At 43.8% G+C, this 18,011-nt stretch overlaps 1 protein-coding gene across 1 annotated transcript in view; it reads left to right on the top strand.

Moving 5' to 3' along the window:
- The window catches only part of EGFL6 (EGF like domain multiple 6), a 34,469-nt gene that overhangs the window by 11,781 nt on the left and 4,677 nt on the right, over positions 1–18,011 (top strand). Inside the window, exons 5-10 of the mRNA XM_018043714.1 lie at positions 1,662–1,781; positions 3,376–3,510; positions 6,129–6,251; positions 12,163–12,474; positions 14,434–14,514; positions 16,189–16,293. Coding sequence (XP_017899203.1) covers positions 1,662–1,781; positions 3,376–3,510; positions 6,129–6,251; positions 12,163–12,474; positions 14,434–14,514; positions 16,189–16,293 — 876 coding nt within the window. The remainder of the gene's footprint in view (positions 1–1,661; positions 1,782–3,375; positions 3,511–6,128; positions 6,252–12,162; positions 12,475–14,433; positions 14,515–16,188; positions 16,294–18,011) is intronic.

Below are 18,011 nucleotides of genomic sequence, written 5' to 3'. Positions count from 1 at the left end.
CCATTAGCAAGCATGCTTAAGAGATAAAGCAGGCATTCAGAGAGTCTTAAAAAAATTTATTTTGAGTATTAAATAAAATATTTATTATAAGTTAAACAGAAACCCCCAGGAAACAAATAAGTAGCTTAGTGAATTCCTATAAAGCCAGTATCCTTGTAACCACTACCAAATAGAGCTTTGCCAGAACTACCCCCTTCACCCCCCACCCCCAGCCGCTTGGGAACAACTGTCCAGGGTTTTCTAGTCATCACTTAACATTTTTAAAAAGATATATGCTAATGGATATTTCTGAAACATTCCAAAAAGCCTAATTAGTGCCAAAAAAGATATCTTTCTCCAAATGGAAGAATAAAATGAGGTAAATTTTGAAGATTAATTTTGAAAGAAGACAACTAAAGAGAAAAGGAATAAACTAGAAATATAACCATTGGTCAGTGTTTGCTACATTACCGTGGCCTGTGTGTCTGTCCTGGTGCCCTCTTTGTCTGTTACTCTACATGTGAGAGTTGCCTCTGCCTCCCTGTTTATAGCTTATAGTGGCCAGGTGGCCCTGAATGTCTCTCATGGATGCTGATTTTATTTACCCAGCCTTTTGCAGTCTCTTTCGTCCAGCTGGTTGACTGGCATGTTATAGATGCGGGTGTATAAAGAGAGGATATCCACTGTGCTCCCCTGTTAAAGGCACTTTTGATCCATATATACTGGAACCCTACTAGGGATATGTGTTTTTGTGAGACAAGGTCTATTTAGCAATGAGTGACAGAAAAATCGAACTAAATTATCTTTACTTTTAAAAGCTGGAGGCAAGCAGCTCCAGAACAGGTCAGCAAGGACTGAGCCTCTGCCATTTTCAGGGTATTGATTTCATCCACACGCTTGCAGCCTTGTGGCCACAATATGGCTGCCCTAGCTCCAGATATCACACACACATCAGAGGTTGGCAAGACAAAGGGAAAAGGAACGATGCCAGGAAACAAACACCTCTTTTATGTCCATCCGTTTTGTCACGCAGCACCATCTTTTCCAGAAATTCCAGCAGACTTGTCTTAATATCTCTTTGGCTATAACCGAATCATATGGCGACTCCCTTGTTGCTGCATGGGAATCTAGGGAAAAGATGTGGAACTGTCTTTTCAGCCTCAGTAATGGGAATGGCTTTTGGGTAGCTGATCAGCCTTATCTGCTGCGTGTTTTAATACACACACCTACAAGACAAGGTTTTGTGACTTGAGTGACTCTCACGGAGGCTAGATATGAATGGAGAGATGGGTAGAATTGGCATTTTTTACCCTATTTATTCAAATGAATCATCTCCATGAGAGGTTGCATTTCAGCCAATAGTAGAGACCAGTCAGGTGATGTAAAGGAGGTTATATAGGAAGAGAGAGAGATGCCGTCTTTGGTGACTTAGGGGTGCATGCTCTGCCTAAAGACAGTCAGGTGCAATGCACTGGTCAACAGAATCAACCATGGGGCCACCAAGACACCACCCCTGCACAGATTCCATTTGGATCTCCATCTGGGACTCAGATGATGAAGCTTATCCTCTGATACCATTCCACATGTTACATTTCATATCTCAGGGGTCAGGGATCGTTCCTTAGTGAGCATTTTTTTAACCATCTCCTGGGGAAAAGGCTAACCCGTGCCTCTTTTCGCAGACTCTTGGACGTGTGCCATGACCAACTGCCAGTACGGCTGTAAAGACACGGAAGAGGGGCTGCGCTGTCTGTGTCCATCTCCGGGCCTCCGCTTGGCCCACAATGGAAGAGCTTGTCTAGGTAGAGTGTCCGGAGTTACCTCCTCCCCTGACTTCGCCCTTTACTCCATTCCTCCTTTTTCATCCATCACAACCTACTTGTGGACTAGACATTGAAAGTTCCTGAAATGACAGATTTATGTCCATTTCCATGACATTTATAGCACGTATGTTCCAGACACACTTTGCCGTGCTAGAGAAAACACTTCTCTATAATTTGTTGGGTTGCCTGATGTCATAATGGAAAAAGATAGAAGTAATTTTATTTTGAATATTTACCCTGCACTTTTTACTTCATCTACCAAGTGGTATATACTCTTAGTGTATTTAACTATATTGTACCAAAGATACATAATATTATGACAAAGTTAACACATAGCGTTAATATGGGATGTCCAACCAAACAGAATGTTGAAAGAGTTCTTAATCTTTTTTGATGGAAGCAAGCAAATAGCACTATGATTTAATATCTAACTTCTGGACTACAATAGAAATATTTTTCAGCTGAGCTGGTTGGTGTTTATTTACCCTAAATGTATTGATACATTACTTGATAAACCACATTTAGAAAGCTCACCCAAATAGATCCGAAATCAGTTAACCACTTTAATAAAAAGTCTGTATAAATTAAGATTTTGGTTCTGCTCTTTGAGAGGAGGCAAACATTTAATTCAATTCACAGGGTTTAGTGCTCTTCAGTAAAATCAGATTTATGTCAAGGCTAATTCTTGACCAAACAAATCCAAGTGTTCACCCACCTCTTTGATCTGTCGAGTGCCATTTGTATTGGAGGAGCAGCTTGATGTATATGAAAGTGATTCCTGAAAAATAATTTTGGTCAATCTAACACTTACTCGTTAATTATATCAAGAATGCAAAAAGAACAACAAGCCAGCGCCAAATTTCTTTTTTAACCACTGTTCCAAAACGATGGTTCCAAATTTACTTGATTTGACATCTGAAAGTTAAGGCAAAATCTGAGTCTTAACGGTTTGATCAGCATAGCTGTCAGCCCCTCTGTGATGTGACTTTCCGCGGTAGCAAAGGAAGGAAGCCTCTTGTCTCCTAAGTTGCATCATGGCTTCATTCCACTTGACCCACCATTTATGTATCACTACATTCTTTAAAAACCGTGTTTCTATGCTTTGGAGCAATATGACAGGATTTGGAGGCAGTTGCTAATGAAATAATTCTTTTGAAAAATACAAGCTTTGAATGTTTGTGTATTAGGTTTGCCATGCAACATCCATAGCTGGAAGAATATTAATTCCTTCAGCAAAATGGAGTGTCTGTGTACCAAGTGCCAGCCGTATATTCCCTGCCCCAGAAAAGGCAGGGCCTAATGAGAGAGAAAATGTGGCTAGAAGTAATGCCATTACAGCAAGATAATGCCTCTAAAATGAGCTGTATAAAGGGATAGAAATCCAGTGAAAGTGCCTCGGGGATCCAGAACTCTTCCCGGAGGATAGGAACATGGTAGCAGAATAATCAGAGTTTTCCAGTGAAGAAACCACGCGTGTGTGTGCGCGCCGTGTGCTCTGGGTGCGGGCACGAGACTGTGTTGGAGGGAGGGTGCTTTCTTGGTGTGTCTGACGTGTCCTGGTTCTCCATCCTAGACATCGATGAATGTGTCTCTGATAAAGCCTTCTGTCCCTACAATCGAAGATGTGTGAACACATTTGGAAGCTACTATTGCAAATATCATGTTGGTTTCGAACTGAAATATATCAGTGGCCGGTACGATTGTGTAGGTAAGAAACCTAGAGGCTTTCTTACAGATGTTTCTACATCAGTTCTGTCTATTAGTTGAACCATCTACTGTACTGACCATCTTAACAACACAGAAAAAGTTATATTTTTTAAATTTTTGTCATTTGGAACTCTGATGACATGAATTACATGAAGCCAGGTTCATCAAAGTTTAAAGTAAAGAATCGCAGTCCCTGTAGCTCTATTATGGAGATAAATAGCTTGAGATGATTTTTGTGGGTTTTTTGAAAAAAATTGATCGGTTTCATTCTGTTTATATTTTTGGTTCTATCTCCAGGTATAGCTAAAAGTGCTGTTACTTCAGTTGTGTCAGACTCTTTGTGACCCTATGGACTGTAGGCCTCCAGGCTCCTTTGTCCATGGGATTCTCCAGGCAAAAATACTGGCGTGGGTTGCCATTACCCCCTCCAGAAGATCTTCCCAACACAGGGATCGAACCCGCATCTCTTACGTCTCCTGCATTGGCAGGTGGCTTCTTTACCACTAGCATCACCTGGGAAGCCCTAAAAATGAGGACAGTGAAGCATATTTATATTTGATAAAAGGAGGAATAACAAGTCCTGCTTAATCTTGACCTCAGTGGCCCTTGCCTAAGTCTCCCTCAGGAGTGGCTTTTGAAAAATGAATGAAGGAGGTGCAATGTTCTCTTTCCTCGCTCCTCCTTCAACCCTTCCATGGTTCCAGCTCTGCGTCCCCTAAAATGTTCGCTTTCTGGGGTCCTCAAGATCACTCTATGATAAGACTGGGGTATCACTCAGCTCTTGGCCCGATACGAGTGAAATCAGAAATCCTGTCCCCTAGGGAAGGAATTCCAAGTCTCAATGAGCAAGTGAAGTGGGGTATTTGGGGAGCCCTTGCACGGCTTCCCATTGCCCTTGATAGAGCATGGATGGGGCTGGTCCTGCAGGCATCTCGGCCCCCAGGAGATTCCTGATTATATAACGTGCACATGACACACATGTGTGCATAACACAGAAAGCTGACAGCAGCGGGGAAAGTAGGGTTTCTTTCCACCCTAAGCTCAGAGCTGACCAGGACGTGTCCTGTGTAATCGTGTTGGGGCAATATCCATTCCTGGGTTTTCAACACATCGTATGAAGCCTCCATAGCTCTTCCCTCAAGCCTAAAGGCCATCCTAATCCGGCTTGTAACATCTCCACTTCTTGTGAGCTGGGATCTTCCAAGATGCTCCAGAACCCACCATCTCTGGGGTCCATCTCCAGGCTGTGTCACAGAGTTGGAGCCTGTTTCCTGAGACGTAGAGGGAGATGCCACAGGACAGGGTGGGAGTCCACACGTGGAGCTGTCAAAGGAAGCAAATCTTTCTGATTTAAGAAGTGATTAGGCTTCCCTGTTGGCTCAGAGATTAAAGCATCTGCCTCCAATGTGGGAGACCTGGGTTCGATCCCTGGGTCGGGAAGATCTCTCTGGAGAAGGAAATGGCAACCCAGTCCAGTATTCTTGCCTTGAGAATCCTATGAACAGAGGAGCTTGGCAGGCTACAGTCCACGGGGTCGCAAAGAGTCAAACACAACTGATAGACTTCACTTCAGTTCACTTCACTTTAGATCAGCACCTGAGCCCCCTTGTGGCTGACTTAAAAACAATAGCCTAGGGGACCTCCCTGGTGGTCCGGTGGTTAAGACTGCGCATTTCACCTGCAGGGTGGAGCAGATTCGATCCCTGATCAGGGATCCCACATGCCACGTGGCACGGCCATAGAGAAATTAATTAATTAAACAAGCAAACAATAGCCTGTTTTGTGTACATATTCTCCAGGCAAGAATACTGGAGGGGTTCATGTTTGGGAACGCATGTACACCCATGGTGGATTCATGTCAATGTATGGCAAAACCAATACAGTATTGTAAAGTAAAATAAAGTAAAAATTAAAATTAAAAAAAAAAAAAGAATACTGGAGTGGGTTGCCATTTCCTTCTCCAGGGATCTTCCCGACCCAAGAATCCAACCCATGTCTCCTGCGTTGGCAGGTGGGTTCTTACCACAAGCGCCCATGGGAAGCCCTTGAGGAGTATAGAAAAAAAGCGGGAGGGAAGAGAAGGCCAAGGAAGCTGTCACATGGGTGGAATTCAGTAAACTTTCTGAGTCTAAACCCAACAGACGAGCTCAGACCGGCCTAACCCCTGCTCCTGGCAGCCTGTGAACAAAAGGTTCACATTTTTTCAGATGATGTCAGTGCTTCCTAGCCCTGTCTTGTTCTTTGTGGGCTAGGAGTCCCAAGCCCTTCCATGTATAGAATTTGCTTTCTGATATTGTTATTTAGTGGTAAGTTTGGCCGATGACAATGTTAAGCAATCAAGCCCAAACAACTTAGAGATGTCAGAGCCTTGATAAGTAGGAGAGGAGGTTGCTGTGGGGGAGGTGAGCTGCAGACACCCTCCTTCCATACCGGGCAGCAAGCAAAGCCAGGGCTTTGGTCCAAGGCGCCAGGCATGCTCAGCGCTTCTCAGTTCCCCGGCCACACAGAGTTGCCTGGCTGGGTGGAGTGGTTGGCCCTGGAGTGACTCAGGTTCAGGGGATAGCCTTTCAGCAAGTGCTGTTACCACAAGATGATTCATGCAGCTGTTCACATTTTCAGATATAAATGAATGCGCTGCGACTACCCACGCGTGCAGCCTCCATGCCAATTGCCTCAATACCCAAGGGTCCTTCAAGTGCAAGTGCAAGCAGGGGTATAAAGGCAGCGGACTGCAGTGCGCCCGTGAGTACCCGCGGTCACCACCTCTTCGCTCTTCCCCATAAAGCATTTGCTCCTTGTCTCCTTCCTCCCTTCCTTCTCCCTGCTCCTTCCCCTTGGTGTGTTGGGAGCTGAAGGGGAGCAGGAAGCCTGCATGTGGTGTTTGGAAACTTAACTCCGCCTCCGACTGGCCTTCTCAGCTACTCAGACCACACCTCCAGTTCTCACAGAAGTTGTAGGCACTGCACTTAAAGCACCGCAGGGATTCTGAAGGGTCTTCTGCTCATGACATGTTTTCAAAGACTGAAAATAAAATTTGAGGACGACGACACTGAGCAAATGTATCAGTCAGGAGAGGCTCGGTTATGGGGAAATACCAAACAGTCCTGAAGAGTCAGTGGCTTAGAACCGGAGAAGGTTTTTAACCATGTGAGTCAGGACTTTTTTCAGAACGTATAACAGAAAAAATAGTACAATGAAGCGAACCTCCCTTTGTCATCCTCCTCAAGCCTCTGTTCACTTTTCCTTTTGATGTAGAGTCAAGTCCCATGGTTTCTGCTGATGAATTCTTTAATGCTCAGCTGGTAAACTCTGATACACTCAATGTATAACAAGAAAACATCACTGCTGTCAAAAGCTGCAACAATAATCACTTTTGCCACTTGTGCTACACCCAGAGAGAGTCGTCAGGGCGTTTCTTGTCCACACTGTCACTTAGGCTGGCAGAGGTCCCACTGTCTTATGGTACCATGGTGTCAATCCAAGGCTGAGGGTTCATCACAGCAGTTAAAGAAGTGTGGACAATCATGATTAAGCTTGGAAGCAGGGGAGAAAATATATCTAATCCTGTCATGCATCCTGAAAGAGAAGAAAACTAGAAATCACGGTGAGCACCCGGAATATCTTCCAAGACCAGCCAGCAAAGATTACAGGTCGGTCACGTGCCTGACCAACCGTGTTCCACTCTGTTTAGTCACCTGGCTTATCCTTTGATCATGTCCCTTTTAGCACTGGCTCATTGTGTGCCAAGACTTGTCGGCCACCCTGACTCTACTCTCTCATAGATGCCTTAGGAGCATAGCCACATATTCCAATAAATATGGCTGCAAGTCGTCCCTTGACCGTATCCCATCCTGTACCCCCACCTGGCTGATACTCCTGATGACAACAGAGCCGAACTCAGTGATGGCAAAAATGAACAGTCCACACACCATGATGGACTCTGAGCACCACACTCATAAAAGATTCATCATACCCCAGCAGCACTGGATGAGATGATGTACACAGGAGTATAAGCAAAGGAGATGAGTCTGGAAATCACATCCTGTGAAGAACTTCCAAAAGAACTGGGCGGCATTTAACCTGGAAAAAAAAAAAAAGGTGCGGAAAAGCAGACATAGTGCCTGTCAATATTTTGAGGAACGTAGAGAAAAAAAGCCAACTCACTGGAAAAGACCCTGATGCTGGGAAAGATTAAAGGCAGGAGGAGAAGGGGACGACAGAGAACGAGGTGGAGAGACGGCATACCCGGCTCAATGGACACGAGTTTGAGCAGACTCCAGGAGTTGGTGGTGGACAGCGAGGCCTGGTGTGCTGCAGTCCATCGGGTCACAAAGAGTCGGCCATGACTGAGCGACTGAACAGCAACGAAAGAAAAAGTGCTTTCCCATAGCCGAAGTAGGCCACGGCGGGGGACTGCGTTCTCTCTGACAAATTTCCCCATCAGCAATCTCAGAGTGAAGAGAACCTGTGGAGTGGGGACCATGGCCTCCAGGAGGGACCCCCTTGGGTTGGAGATGGGATTCAGCGACTCCTCGGTGTCCAGCAGCTTGCTGCTGTGGTTTCCGTCCCTCTGTGTAGACATGCCCGTGGTGTCCTTCTGAAACTGTGTTCAAAGAAATGCTGAGAGACTGGCTTCCTGTGTAGGGATGTGCATGGGTAGGTGGGATGGCGGGAAAGTTGCCATAATTTTGAAAGACCTGCAGAGAAGGGACGGAATCTGTAAACCTCCCACACAGGATCAGTGGTCAAGGGCTCCTTCACGCCACCAACTTTGCCCATGTCAATTCTGGCCTTGCCGGTCTCAGGTCGTCTGGTTGACAGCCCAGCTTAGGGCTAGGAAGGCCTGAATTTGAATCCGAGCTGCACCCCGTACTGCCTGTGGTCTTTCGCCAGGTGCTTCACCTCTCTAAACTCAGTGTTTCTATCTGAAATGGGCCCCGTGGTGGCCCTTTAGCGAGTGCTCAGAAGGGGCCAGGCCACCATCCCTCGGAGACCCCTGACTCCAGTGAGGTTATTGAAGTATAGTTTGTGTACAATGTTGTGTTAGTTGCAGGTGTACAGCAAAGTGACTCTGATATATATGTGTGTGTGTGTGTGTGTATATGTACAGTAGTGAGTATATGTTAACCCCAGCCTCCTAATTTATCCACCCCTCCACCTTTCCCCTTTGATAACCATAGATTCGTTCTTGAAATATGTGAGTCTGTTTCTGTTTTGTAAATAAGGTCATTTGTATCACTTTTTAAAATTAGATTCCATGTGTAAGTACTATCATATGAAATTGTCTTCCCCTACCTGACTGACTTCACTTTGTATGATCATCTCTTGGTCCATCCATGTTGCTGCAAATGGCCTTGTTGTGTCTTTTTTGTGGCTGAGTAGTTTTCCATTGTATACATGTACCACCTCTTCTTTATGCACCCCTCTGTTGATGGGCATTTAGGCTGTTTTCATGTCTTGGCTGTTGTAAATAGTGCTAGGAGCTTAGCAGTGCATGTATATTTTTGAATTACAGTTTCTCTGGATATATGCCCAGGAGTGGGATTGCTAGATCATATGGTAGTTCTGTTTGTAGTTCTTAAGTGCTCTCCATACTGTTCTCCACAGTGGCTGTATTGATTGACATTCCCACAACAGTATAGGAGGCTTCCCTTCCCTCCGCACCCTCTCCAGCACTTACTGTTTGTGGACTTTTTGATGATGGCCATTCTGGCTGGTATGAGGTGATACCTCGCTGTAGTTTTGATTGCATTTCTCTGATAATTAGTGATGTTGAGCATCTTCTCATGTGGTTTTTGGCTATCTGTATGTCTTCTTTGAAGAAATGTCCATTTTTCTGATTGGCTTGTTTTTTTGACATAGAGTTGCAGGAACTGTTTGTTATTTTGGTCAACCTAAACATTTCTTATGCTAAGAAAACTTTTTTTTTTCCTTTGGTCATCCAACTCTAAGCTTATTTAGGGGAGCAGTTTAAAACAGATTTTTCTTGATTCTTGAAAACCTCAAACATCACAATATTCTGTTTGATATCTGAAAAATCATTCATTTTGTTACTATCCATTCTGTGGCAGAATCATTTCTCTAGTCTTTTGCCAAAATGTTTATTTACAAGAGAAAACTATCTTCAGACCACTCAATATGTTATTTGCCCAGTCCTTTTCCATTCTGCTTTGACGGATTTTCTGTAAAATAAACAGCCATGTCTTTTTTGAAAATTGATCTTAACATCTTAACACACACTGCTTAAAGGATGGCCGAAATCCACCCTTACATGCAAAGAAAAGTCATAGAAAAATGAGAGAATCACATCTAATTAGTGTTCAGCATTATAAAATGCTGTGTTGTAAAATACATTTGTATCTGTGTGAACTGCTTGTATATAATAAGAAAGCAGCTTTTATTATGAGTGTATTGCTTTTGAAAAAGTCCAGACCCTAGATGGCAGTACAGAAGAGGAGTTAGTCAATTATCCTTATGCACCATCTGTATCCAAAGGACAGTGCAACCTGAATGTGGATGTGTGTATTTTTTTACTGTTCTTATACGTGTGTGTATGTGTTAGTCTCTCAGTCATATCTGACTCTTTGCAACCCCATAGACTGTAGTCCACCAGGCTCCTCTGTCCATGGAATTCTCCAGACAAGAATACTGGAGTGAGTAGCCATTCTCTTCTCTAGGGGATCTTCCCAACCCAGGGATCAAACCCGGGTCTCCTGCATTGCAGGCAGATTCTTTACCATCTGAGCCACCAGGGAATATGTGGGTATTCATAAGGCACCATTAGATAATTTGGTCTTAGTTTGACAGCAGCTATACATCATTCTAAGGAAATCAAAACTCTAGTACTACCCAACTTTGTTAGTAACAGTCAATTTAAGAAAGGACACTGTGTCATTTAGTTACCAAGAGCATGGCTTCTGGAGTCAAATTACCTTGGCTTGATTCCTGGCTCCCTAGCCTACTGCCTCTGCTCTGAGAGCAAACTAACCTTTTAGGATCTCAGTTTCTCTCTTCAAAATAGTGCGTGCATGCATGCTAAGTCGCTTCGGTCATATCTGACTCTTTGCGACACTATGGACTATAGCCTGCCAGGCTCTTCTGTCCATGGGATTCTCCAGGCAACTGGAGCGGATTGTCATGCTCTTCTCCAGGGGATCTTCCCAGCCCAGGGATTGAACCTATGTCTCTTATGTCTCCTGGGAAGCCCATAATAGTGTCTGACCCTTAATACTGTTTTGGCTATGACATGAAATAATCCATACATAATAAATAAACACCCACGTGTAGGGCTTAACTCCAGCCCAGAATGGATTAAATGCTCTACAACCATGCACTCATAGGAGGAGTAATAGTGACAATGGCTTCTTTACCAAAATTCGATGATGGTTCCCATTGGAAAGCAGCTTCTTTAGTCACTGAAAATATGCTGTAATTATTAGACGTTCACATTTTACAGAGCATATTCAAGAATATAGGTGTGAGTACAACGAGGCCATTCCAATACTTTTTCCTTCAATAATAACATAAGCAGAAGAGGTATGATCTGGAAAAGAATTTAACTTAGTAGGAGATTTTCGACATTCTGGTGATGAATTCTAAAAATAATAGTAAACACGGGCCCAGTATATGTTGAGCACTGATCTTAGTAATTGACATGTATTCACCCATTTCACCCTCATAAATGCCCTCCTTTTATCCTAGCTGTGTTTTTAAAGTCAGCATGGCACTTATTTATTTATTTGGCTGTGTCAGATCTTAGTTGCAGCATACAGAATCTTTCATTGCAGTGCATGGGGTCTCTAGTTGTGGCATGTGGGCTTAGTTGCTCCATAGCATGTGGGAATCGTAGTTCCCCAACCAGGGATTGTGCTATATAGTCAGGTCCTTATTGATTATTTTATACATAGCAGTAGTGTGTGTCTGTTAATCCCAAACTCCTATTTTCTCTCTCCCTCCCTTTCCCCTTTAGTAATCATAAATTTGCTTTCTATGTCTGTCAGTCTATTACAAAGATGCATTTTAAAAAAGAATTTGATTTAGTGGTGAGAAATATGAAATGAATGTAAAACTAAATATAGATGCCTCTCTATAAATAACCAATAAGTAAAATCATTTAGCTTTTGAAACTACTTGGTTGAGGTGAAGAAATTCAAATATGTGTATTCACTGAATCAAAAATCACCATTTTTGTAGGTCACAAATGGCTCATTATTGGCAATGTACATATGGTTTAACATAATGCTAGCTATAATTTTTTAACATCACATTTAAACAAATACAGGGCTCCCTGGGCAGTAGCAGCTTTGACAGATACCAATGTGAAAGCAGCAATATTAGAGGATTCTGGAAAATTCATCACGTTGTGATCTGTAACCCAGCTTGGTAGGAGCAGGTATTTCATCATCATAGTTTATGAAGCAAAACGAAGGTTTGTCTTCAAACGATTAAGGTAGTTAAGATCCTGCTGTAACCATTGGAACCACTTAAACCAGGTGCAAATGCAGTTCTTTCTAAAATACCAGATGATTGAGCCTCATAAGTGTTGATTCTGGAAGCATTCATTGACTGCACTTTGACATTTTTTAAAGGCTCCAGTTTTGTGAGAATCTGACTATTGGTCAATGTGGAACTTCTCTTTTACTGTTGGTTTTAGTTATCCCCGAAAATTCTGTGAAAGAATTCCTCAGAGCACCTGGTACCATCAAGGACAGAATTAAGAAGTTGCTTGCTCACAAGAATAGCATGAGAAAGAAGATAAAAATGAAAAACATCGCAGAACCCAGAGGGACGCCCACCCCAAAGGTTGACTCGGAGCCCTTCAGCTCTGAAGAGAGCATTTCCAGAGATGGGAACCCTCACAGAGAAAAGAAGAGGAATGGAAACAGAAAGAAAGAAAGGCTGGAGGAAGAGAACAGAGATGAGAACCATGTGGAGCAGGAGCAAAGCCTTCGTGGAGATGTATTTTGTGAGTATCAAGTATGACTTTTGTTAATTTATGCATCTCACGAAAAGTGAATTGCAGTTTTCCCTGGCAAATGACAGGAAAGAGGAAGGTGCCATAACTAAGATGGTGAAGTGAAGTGTGACAGTTGGTCGCTCAGTCGTGTCCAGCTCTTTACCACCCCAAGGACTGTAGTCCACGGGGCTCCTCTGCCCGTGGAATGAGTAGCCAATCCCTACTCCAGGGAATCTTCCCAACCCCGGGATCGAACCCTGGTCTCCCACATTGCAGGCAGATTCTTTACTGCCTGAGCCGCCAGGGAAGCCTAAGTAAGATGGGGTCAGCTTTAAATCTTAAGAAGCAGGGTTCTCTATACGGTCTGGAAACTAACATCTTCTGCAGAACAAAATCACATTTGCTGCTGTGGGATGCACGGAAGGTCAGTCCTTTCCACTTACCTGGGACGTGTCCTATTTGACGCAGCCCCTCCTTCTGCTCCTGACCAAGGAGACCTGCTTGTCCTGCCAGCTCAGTCACCTGGCTGCCCAGCTCTGGGTGCAGTGCACCCCTAAACCCCAGAGAGATTCCCCCCACCCAGGTAGATTTGCTGAGCTCTACCTTTTTCCTTCTTGAAGGCACTTTTTACAGGCACACTCAGTGAAAGGAGAATGTCAGAGTTGTGTGGTTATAATTTTAAAAGGTAAAATAGAGGAACATTCTATATAGAGCTTAAGCTTCAGATTACTACATGAGCCGGAGAATCACCATCATCACTGGTGGCTGTGCAGAGCCATCATTAGCCTCGGCCCCTGCAGGGGAATTTCCATGTTGACCCAGCCTGGGACTTTCCCTTCCATTCTCACCAGGCATCCGTTGCCCCCTCTCTATTTTGCCTTGTCTGTGCTTGCCCCATTGTTGTTGTTCAGTCGCTCAGTAGTGTCCAACTCTTTGCGACCCCATGGCCTGCAGCATGCCAGGCTTCCCTGTCCTTCACCATCTCCTGGAGCCTACTCAAACTCATGTCCATTGATTCAGTGATACCATCCAGCCGTTTCATCCTCTGTTGTCCCCTTCTCCTCCTGCCTTCAATCTTTCCCAGCATCAAGGTCTTTTCTAAGGAGTCAGTTCTTCCCATCAGGTGGCCAAAGTATTGGAGCTTCAGCTTCAGCATCAGTCCTTCCAATGACTATTCAGGATTGATTTCCTTTAGGATTGACTGGTTTGATCGCATTGCAGACCAAGGGACTCTCAAGAATCTTCTCCAACACCACAGCTTGAAAGCATTAGTTCTTCAGTGCTCAGCCTTCTTTATGGTCCAACCCTTACATCTATATCTAACTACTGGAAAAAACCATAATTTTGACTCTATGGATCTTTGTCTCCAAAGTCATGTCTCTGCTTTTTAATATGCTGTGTTTAGGTTAGCTAGGTGATGCCTAATGGGGTCCACTGGGGGCACCTTTCAAAAAAGATGTTCTAGATGTGGAAACTGGCACCGATATGAATGCTTTGGAAATGTTAGGGAAACACTGCTGTAACCTACTCTGTAAGTAGAACACAGCTGTCCCTTGGTATCCCCAGGGGACTGGTCCCAGGAACCCCTGCAGACACAAAAATCCATGGATGCTCAAGTTTTATATAAAATGGTGCAGTATTCATACATAACCTAAACACATCCTCCCCTATACTTTAAGTAGTCTCTAGATTACTTAAAAGACCTAGTACAATGTAAATACTGTGTAAATGGTCTCCTGGTATGCAAGACAAATTCAAGTTTTGCTCTTTGGAACTTTCTGGATGGTTTTTAAAAAATATTTTCAACCTGTCATTGGTTGAATCTGTGGATATGGAGCCCATGGTTACGAAAGGCCAGCTACGTATGATAAGCCATATATGATAAACCCTCTTCATTCATTGATTCATACCTTCTTAGTATGTGGGGCTTTAGGGATTTCTTTTTACTCATCACGTGTTCATTGTTAGCCTCTAAGGTGAATGAAGCGAGTGAAGTTGATCTGGTTCTGGTGCAAAGAAAAACTACATCATCCCATCTGAAACACAAAGGTGAGTAGCATATATTAGGAATGAGTATATTTTAGGAGTACTAGCACTCATAAAGAACATTGAAGAATGGAAGCAAGCATTACCTGGCATCTTTTAATTTTAGAAGTTAGAAATAAAATATCTTTTCTGGAATAGGGGAAATACGGGTTAAGAAGAAAGGAAAGTGAGAGAAGGGGCCGTGTGTTTGTACTGGCTTAGATATATCTAGATGGACAGCCTGGATTCCAATCTAGTTTAGGAGTCAGGTCTAGTTCCAGCCCTCAGTGTTTGGAGGACTTGGTCAAATCACTTATGACTCTCAGTTTTACTTTCTTGAAAATGGGCACGATTGGAGAATTTTTGTGGCAGCCACATCAAATGATGTAATGTACCTGAAAATGCTTTGCAAATCATTAATGCGTCAACAACCAGTTGCTGCCCCTTATCTCTTCAGCTTTTCCCCTTTCTTTGCCCTTCCTTTATTCCTTAGTATAAACTGCAAAAGCCCCCTATTCCAAGCCAGAGCCTGGCATTTGTTACAAATCAGAAACATCTCAGTCTTTCCTCTTTTCCCAGTGGTAACTTCTGACACCTACATCAGAGGTCAAGACTGTTTTCTGCAAAGGGCCAGAGGGTGACTATTTCAGGCTTTGGGAACCATACGCTCTCTGTTGCATCTGTCAGCTCTATCACTGCAGCTCAAAAGCAGCCACAATCTGTAAATGAATAGGCGTGGTGTGTTTCAATAAAACTTTATTTGCAAGAACAAGCGGTGGGCCAGGATGTTAGTTTGCTGACCCCAATCTACATAAAAGTAACTGGGAGCACTGGGTCAAAGGTTGTGCTAGCTGACCCTGTACTCCATGCAGTTGTTAGGATTTCTTAAATGAACATTTGTTAGATCAAGCCCCTGGGTGCCAGATGGTTCAACAAAAGACCACAAAAGAAATTGAAATAGACAAGTTTATTACTCCAGGTCTTGGGGAACGACATGGCATGGCCTCCAGGGGCCCTAGAGGGAAGTCCAGGCAGAACGTGGGGCACACGCCTCTATGAGGGTCCATGTGTGTGTAGTGCTTTGGGCTTGCTGGGCTAAGGTTGCATTGACGGATTCCAATGAAAACAATTGGGGTGTTAGTAAGCTTCAGGGGGCTCTTATCTAAGGCAGATACAAGCCCCTGAGAAGAAGGGGAGGGTGTCAATCACAGGGGACATTGGGAAGGTCATATGAGGAACTCACTTTTACAAGTGACTCCATGGGCTCTTATCTAGAACTTGCACTTGCTTGAGGGCTAATGCCAGTTTAAGGCCCTCACAGGCTGCAGGGCCAAACAAAATGGATACCAAGACAGCCATACTTTGCTAAACTTTTTTTAATTGAAATAAATTTCATTGACAATGTTGTGTTAGTTTCCGCTGCACAGCAGAGTGATCCAGTTATACATTCATATGAATATATTTATTTTTGCATTCTTTCCCATTATGGCTTGTCATAGGATATTGAATATAGTCCCCTGTGCTATGCAGTAGGACTTTGTTGTTTACCCATCCTACAGATAATAATTTGCATCTTTTAGTCCCAAATTCCCTAAACTCTTGACAGCAACTGCAAACATGGCCACACCTTCCAAAGATCCCAATGTTAAAACATTTCCTAATCCGCTTAATGATGCTGAAATGCACCCTTTTTCTTAGCACATTTAAATATCTCAGTTGACTGCACCTTTGACCATGGCGTCTGTGACTGGAAACAGGATATAGAAGATGATTTCGACTGGAATCCTGCAGACAGAGATAATGGTATGTAGTCTTCACTGATCCATGTCCTGTGATCTGGCCCTGGAATTAAAGCTATCCAATGATTCGAGGGTAATTGTTCTCATTGCTTGTGAAGTCAGGGTTCTTTGTCACCTTTGGAAGCTTTTAGACCTTCCCAAGTCTCCCCTGATAAATGATTGACTTAGTCCGTTTCCCACCCACCTACCCCGTAAAGGATTCTCCAGCAAACCTCTCCCGTATTCACTCCCCTGCTGCTGAGACACAGATGTAGGACTTTGTATAAGGTTTCAGAGTATTCGGGAAAAGGTAGAAGGAAGTTGTTTCTTTTCCCCAGTTTACCAGCTATGGTGCTCTGTGGTTTTCTTTTGAGTTTAGGAGGAGGGACTCTGGAAAGGAAATATTAATATGACCTCTCCCTACACCTGGAGTTTTAGGAGCGTCACCCCTCAGAGCACTGCAATCATAATGAGCAGCAGATCAGCACTCTGAACTCCTGGACTGGACTTGCCCACCTATCGCTGGAGGATTTCTTTCTTTCCAGTTAACCTTGAATTTTTCTCTGCCGAAGCTCTGAGTTGCCTACTTTCCACTGTCTACCTTTGAAGGGCTCTAACTTCCTTTGAGGCAGAGCATTTGGTTGGCTGCCGGGGTCCAGCCCCGGTGGATCCAGGGAATTCGAAGGGTGGACGGCGTTGGCGTGGAAAGACTTGTTTATTTATTAATATAAGATTAGATTAAGAAACTGTAGCGTAGTAGGAAGATTAAGTGGAGGAAGAGGGCTGAATAGCTTGGTTTACGCGGAAGGCCAATAAAATTCCAGACAAGGAATTTGCACCATCTACGTTGGGCCACCGGCGCCCGCTTGAATATCTAAGGGTTCCTCGCCTTAAGCTCCCTTTTGTGCGGGTCTTAACAGCCAGGGCAAGTAAGTAGACCTGGCGAGCCTCCGCGCCCCAGGTGGAGATTCAGCCTGAAGTTAAAGTAAAGAGCAGAGGGAGGAAAAGGGAGAGAAGAAGAAAGAGAGAGAAAGAGACACGGGGGAAGCCAGATTCCCAAGAAACCAGGCCGAGAGACTAGTTCGAGAAACTGGCCCGAGAAACTGGCCCGAGAAACTGGTCCGAGAAGCTGGCCCGAGAAACTGGCCCCCATCCTTTATTGTTCAGAAGGCCTTTTATACTTTTGATAAAACATGGAGATCAATGGATAACACAAAATTACGTAGCGTTCGCAGCCCAGACTCTTTCTGTACATCATTTTGTATACAAAAGGTCTCAGGTGATTTACATTATCTTCTGGCCAAGAGGCTTGTTAACACTTTTTGGCTCTCTTCCTTAATGAATGTTAATTTTGTTTCCCCTGAAGTGTTTTTCTTTAATCTGCACCTCCTTAAAACGCTAAAGTTACATCTCTATAGAACAAAGGTGCAGTGGGTTATAACAAAGAAGGTACTTAACTCAAAGATCTAATGTTGCTAATACCAGGTCTACTACTTGTTTTTCTATATACCAACTATATCTAAAAATAAAGGATATGAAAATTTGGCAGCAAGCATTGACTCAACAAATGAAACTTTTAATCAGTCCTATTCTAAAGATTTTGACTCCTCGGAAGCCCCTACATTCCTAGGATGTTTTAAGCTTTCTGTGCCTCCTGCGGTCAGGAGGCCTCAAACAATCACACGCGCAGCTGTACAAGTCCTGCAGGCAGGCCAGAAAGCCATCAGAGGGGTTTTTGGATTG

Source organism: Capra hircus, assembly GCF_001704415.2.
Source record: "Capra hircus breed San Clemente chromosome X unlocalized genomic scaffold, ASM170441v1, whole genome shotgun sequence".
NCBI classification, from domain to species: Eukaryota; Metazoa; Chordata; class Mammalia; order Artiodactyla; family Bovidae; genus Capra; species Capra hircus.
This window is presented reverse-complemented; position numbering and strand designations above follow the sequence as displayed.